The sequence below is a fragment of the Triticum dicoccoides genome, chromosome 1B (genome assembly GCF_002162155.2).
Source record: "Triticum dicoccoides isolate Atlit2015 ecotype Zavitan chromosome 1B, WEW_v2.0, whole genome shotgun sequence".
Taxonomy (NCBI): domain Eukaryota; kingdom Viridiplantae; phylum Streptophyta; class Magnoliopsida; order Poales; family Poaceae; genus Triticum; species Triticum dicoccoides.
The window spans coordinates 173,793,530-173,799,528 of record NC_041381.1 but is presented as its reverse complement, the minus strand read 5'-3'; the positions used below and the strand labels follow the sequence as shown (position 1 = coordinate 173,799,528).

At 45.9% G+C, this 5,999-nt stretch overlaps 1 protein-coding gene across 1 annotated transcript; it reads right to left on the bottom strand.

Annotated features, from left to right (window-relative positions):
* Positions 1–6: 6 nt before the first annotated feature.
* LOC119326327 (beta-glucuronosyltransferase GlcAT14B-like) lies at positions 7–2,461 on the bottom strand. The gene is made up of 4 exons (XM_037600005.1): positions 1,733–2,461; positions 953–1,028; positions 763–878; positions 7–684 (listed from the first exon to the last, which is right to left on the bottom strand). Exons 1-4 carry the CDS (start codon positions 2,295–2,297, stop codon positions 167–169), a joined length of 1,275 nt encoding a protein of 424 aa, XP_037455902.1. The 5' UTR covers positions 2,298–2,461; the 3' UTR covers positions 7–166.
* Between the last annotated feature and the right edge of the window lie 3,538 nt (positions 2,462–5,999).

The window sequence follows — 5,999 nt, the reverse complement described above, 5'->3', positions numbered from 1 at the left end:
GGGGGGGTGCTAGAAAGAGCACTCGATATGCAAGAAGTCCTAATTTCATTTAAGGGAGGAAATAGCTGCTTATTCTGCAAAGCACTAGAGCAGAGAACCTTGATGCTGGAATGGAAACCTCGAAGCTTTCAGCCATAGGATGTGAGGCTATTGGAATCAAATGCAGCTATAGCCTGCATGATTTTGCGCCAGAATCTGCTTCTTCCAAGGTCCGATTGATATATTTCTGCAACTTCAAGGCTTGAGGACCAGGTTTCACAACATTCACATCGCTCCACTGGGAACATGGGTCAATGAACCAGCTCTTCCTTCCTGCGCACCAGGCACCAGGAACAGGCCCATGGCCCGGACGCTTAAGTAGTTTCTCATCGATCTTGTCCAGCAACGGTCCATTCGCTTGAAACCGCCTTGCAAAAGGCTGTCCACTGTTCACCATCTTATCATAATGTGCCATGGTGAGAAAAAGGGGCTCTGTCTGAGGTGGATCATCCCACACCTTGTACCTCAAGTCATTGTTAACAGTGGAATTACGGAAGTCAAGCGAGTTGCATATGACTGAGTGGAAATATCCTTCCTGAGGTAGCATTACATTGTTGAAGTACATGAGAAGAAGCCGAGGAAGATTCTCCCAACCAAGAACACAGTACTCTATAAACCGTCGGTTCAGAATAACCCATGGAGAACCTAGTAAGAAGGAACGAAGATGGATAAGGAAATGATCTAAACCAATGAAATTAAATCAGAGCAGAGAACAATAAATGCCTGTGAAGAACTTGAAAGCATCAGGACTTGGTCGTTTCTGTGTGGCTCGGAAGAAGTTGGTCCTCCCTGACAAGTATATTCCAGCATCCACTATCATCGATTGCACTTTTTCAGATCTGCAAGTGAGTAGTTTTATTAAAACAGATACCGTTGGCTGCTAAAATTCTCTCCAAGTTCAAACAATCCATACTCTTTCCGTCCAATGTCACTAGTGTGATCAATGAAGTTAAATTCCCTTGGAACATACGACAAGGCATGAATCAAATCTGCAACAGGACAAAATGTACGGTAGTATCACAATCAGCATAAACTTCTAGCACAATGCCAATCTAGCAAAATTAACCAGAAAATATGATCATGTTTGGGACAGAAACTGGAAATGTCATCTGGAAAACCGAAAAACTCCAAAGGCCAGCACGACACAATAGACACAAGCTAGTAGTATTAACACATGAATATCATGAGAATCATCACAACTACTTGAGGTTAGTTTTATAATTGACCTATAGGAGGAGTGCATGTTCTGAAATGTGCACTATCTATTCCACTTCAGATATATCAAAACCAAGAGATAACGGGAGCCTGGATTTAACTCCTTAATTTTTAAACAGACAATAATGGAGCTCTATTCTGTGGACAATTGCAATAACACTACATCTGTGTAGATTTAAAAAAATCAATACATCCGTGACAACAGGCAGGTGGTTCCTAACAAATTCCCAGGGTGGGTAAGCTGTAAACAATTGTTACTATGGTCGTGACACAATTCAACATGAAAACTCGGCAATTTGATGTTAGTTAGAAGATGTATATTTTTTGACGCGTGTTAGAGGATGTATATGAACATGTACCTGCCGAAATTAATTTCGGTTCTAGTACTGCTGAGAAACGAAAGACCGAAATGTATTTCGGGTCAATGAGATACCATCATGGAAAGTCATGAGTACGAAGACAGATCGGGATGCCGTACCGTCCTGGGTGACGAGGGGATAATCGGCGGCGTTAAGGGTGATGAACCAGTCCCAGTCGGGGTGGAGGCGGAGCAGGACAGCAGCCGCGCGTAACGTGCCGGCGAGGCCCGACGACCCGACGGGTGTCCCCGCGGTAGGCGTGCCCACAAGAGCGACGTTGTCGAAAGAGACGGCGGCGGGCGCGGCGGCAGCGACCCCAGCAGCAAGGTCCCGGCGCTCTTCGTGGGAGGCGTCGGCGGAGAGGTGGAGGATGTAGCGGTTGCGTGGGTGGTAGACTGCGAGGAGGAGTCGTAGGAGGCGGTGCCCGTCGCCCCGGGCGCCGATGAGGAGGTAGGCGAGGCAGGGGAGCGCGTCGGGGCCGCGGCGGACTCCGGCGGCGGCGCGGGCGGTGGTGAGCCCAGGGAGGCGGAGGCGTGTCGGGGAGGAGTAGGCGGAGAGGAAGAGGAAGAGGAACGAGAGGAGGAAGGAGACGGAGACCAGCGAGAGGAAGAGGATCCACCTCCACCTCTCGCCCGAGCCGGCGCCCCCTCCCCCGATGCCGCCTCTCATGCCCCCCAATCCCATGGAAGAAGAGGATCCGGAGAGGGCGCCAGATCACATGCACGACACAGGTGGGAAATGGGGCGGCGGCGTGGATCGGCTCGCCGGCGGTGAGGTCGCCGACGTCGTCGGGGGTGCTTAGACTTGAGGCCGCGAGAGCATCGCGTCGCGTCGCACACCTAGTGATTTTTTTGTGGCGTGTCGGTGGGAGTTGTCGGAGAAGTGACTGGGGGACCAGACCTCGCCATCTGGGCCGTGCTACGCGAGCCGGGCCAAAAGCACGCGTGCACGGCCCGGCAAACAGCTAAACAGGCCGTGCTTGGGCTACTAGGCGAGGCCCGCATGCCGGCATGGCATGGCCTGCTTATTTTATTTTATTTTGAAACAGCCAAATATGTCGGGAGCTCCTGTTCGGCGCCTTAAGCGCCCGAACAGGTAGCTGGCGCCCACTACACCTCTTTGTTGGGCCGGCCCGCAAAAGAAAAGCGCAGCGAACAAAAGACCAGAAAAATCGCAAAATCGTTGTTGACAGGATTCGAACTCGAAATGCCTCATCGTTATTCAAGCTGGGCTAACCACTCGAACAATCGAAGACTTATGATTTGCTATAACGTTCACTTTATAAGAACAAGTGTGACCGCGTTATTTACTAATAAGTCAGATTTGTTTAAACATGAAATCGAAAAAGTTCATAAACTTCACAGCAAAAGTTCATCATTTTAGAAGAAAAAGGCTCACAAACTTTAAAAAACTATATCACCTTTTAAGAAAAGTTCACAAACTAAAAAAAAGTTCATCGATTCTTAAAAAAGTTCATGCAAAAGTGAAAAAAGTTCATCAATATTGAAAAAGGTTCATCGAGTTTGAGAATTAGTTCACCGATTTTGAAAAAGTTCACAAATTTAAAGAAAAAAACATCAATTTTGAAAAAAGTTCATCGGATTTGAAAAGAGTTCATCAGATTTGAAAACGGTTCATTGAATTTGAAAAAGTTCATCGTATTTGAAAAGAGTTCATTGAATTTGAAAACAGTTCATCCGATTTGAAAAGAAGTTCATCAGATTTAAAAAAGTTCATTCAATTTGAAAAAAGTTCATCAATATGAAGCGAATGTTCACGGATTTGAAAAGAAGTTCATCGAATTTGATATAAGTTCATCAAATTTTAAAAAAGTTCATATATTTGAGAAAAATGTCGACGGATTTGAAAAGTTCATCGAACAAAGAGGAAGGAGATATTTTTTTCCTGTTCGAACAAAGAATAAAAAACAGAAGAAAAAAACCATTTAGAATAAGAAAAGGACGAAAAAAGAAAAAAGAAATGGAAAAAAGGAAAAAGCTAAGAAGAATACGCGGAAGAAGCACTACCTGAGCAGATAACACGCGATGGTGGAATGGTTAGTGCATCGCGTTGCCTACCGCGAAGTTGCAGGATCGAATCCCAGTGAACTCTCCTTATTTTTTGGGTGTACAGCAGATAAAAAAAAGGAAAAGATGGGCCAAGCCCAGCTAAAGCCGGCTGCAGGCGCCCGTTAGCAGAATACACATTAACGGGCGCTTGCAGCGCTAAATAGGAAATCCCAAATATGTCAGAAATGGGCCGAATAGCACGCGTGCCAGGCTGGACGGGCCGATCCGTTTAGCAATTTGTGTCATGGAAGTGCGGTGCGCTGCTAACACGACACAACTTGTTTATAAACACTTGATGACTCGTTCCGCCCGTGGCGCAAAAAAGAGAAAGCGAGCAGAGCATTCAAACTATGAAAGTGAGAGTAATTTATACTCCCTTCATCGGAAAATACTTGTCATCAAAATGGATAAAAAGACATGTATGTAAAACTAATATACATCTAGATACATCCCCTTTTATTCATTTTGATGATAAATATTTCCGGACTGAGGGAGTACCCATCTATAATACCTAAATAGTTGATCCTCATTATCTTATTTCTGTTGACATGCAAGCTATCCACATCACCAATCAACATGCAGCCACTCACCTCACTCCACCTCATTAGTCTAGCCACATTATCTTATTTTTGTGATGATTTAATTTCTCTTCTGTCCGCTTCACGTTTTTTGTTAATATAAAATTAGAGGAAACCTCGGTGATTCACGTTCCCGAGCCGCATACTAGTGCGTTGTCTCGCATGCCCATATGACTCGCGATCTTCCGACGGCTCATATGTTCTGGAACTAACGCAAGCATCCGAATAGGCATGACTGATCGCCTCTCCAAATCATGGCAAGTGCCTCAACATCGCATCCTCATCCCCTTTCAAATCTTGCTCGACGCAGAAGGGATAGAAGGAGGATGGAGGAGGATATAGAAGGAGTGGCCGCGGGCAGGGGATGGGAGGATCGCATCTCCCCAACATGCTGCCGCAGCAACATCTGAGCTTGCTGCCGCTGAAGTCGCCCATCTGCGTAGCGCGGCGTCTGTGTGCTCTCCGTCCGGCCTCTGCGTACCGCCGGCCGCCGGGCACGTCCCCATGGCTGGGACGGGGGACCAACTCGAGTCCATCGACATGTGGGCAGTTCTGATGAAACGAGATTTGCGATCTTGCCGACTGTCGTCCAACTACAGTCTCCTACCGAGTCCAATCTCCCATTTGCAGAGGTAAAGTTCAACCTTATTCGTCATCCCTTAACACACCATGCTCCGACCCCAAGTTCTTATATCCCAAGCCTTAAAAATCTTCTCAGCATATATGCGTGCTACAGCCAGCAATCCCAATCTATAAGGCTAATCAAGCCCAAAATAGAGGTGTCTCCACATCAATTTTTAGCAGATCGAACTGCCAGCGTACTCGATGACGCCACCCAAGGCACTATAGCGGACTGGTGACACTGCCGTTTGAGTTCTCCCCACTTCAATGTCAGGCAAGTCATCCCTGACATTAGCTCACATGCTTTCTTCTTGGATCTACTATGCGTCTGAGGTCTTTCTTAACTGAATTTGTTTGACGTATATGAGCCAAAATATGAGGTTTCTCTAAGCATAAACAGAGGCGATGTAAAGTCTTCTACCTTTTGTAAGCATCAGGATGCACATGTTTTTATGTTCGAATGTCGTTTCTTATTTAGGGAATTTATTCTTCCTCATCCTCCTTTTTCAGTTCCCATTTGGACATTTTCCACACGATGTTGCATTGCAGTTTCATGTTGGGATGGAAGACTAACTCTCTGTCCTCTAATCTGATAGATGAGAATACGTAAGTTAAGTCTTTATGGTGCATGTGTGACGCCCGGGTAATTAAGCTACAGTGATCCTCTGCTAGTGATGCCACGTCACCTCGATTATAGTTGCTAATCTCGAGTTAGTTCGAAACCGATTCAAATTCAAATTGAAAATTTGGTAAATAATAAAAGTTTTCAAACATTAAAATAAAATTGTTCGTTTTGTACTAGATATTACATAGATAATTATGGTGTAGAAGAGACAGTTTTATAAGATGCATAAATATTTTAAATTGAATTAAAACAGAAGAGAAAATAAATAAAAGAAAGAAAATACAAAAGAAAAGAGAAAACAAAACAGAAGGAAAGAAAGAGAAAAGGCCTCACCCCACTGGGCCACGGCCTCGGAGGCACCAGGCCGGCCCATCACCCGCGCCCATATCCCCCCCACTGCTCCCGAAACCCTAGAGCCCCACCCCACTTCCCCCCCACGATCCCCACCCTCTCCCTCCAGCGCCGTCACAGGAGAGGGCGCACGATCCCCATC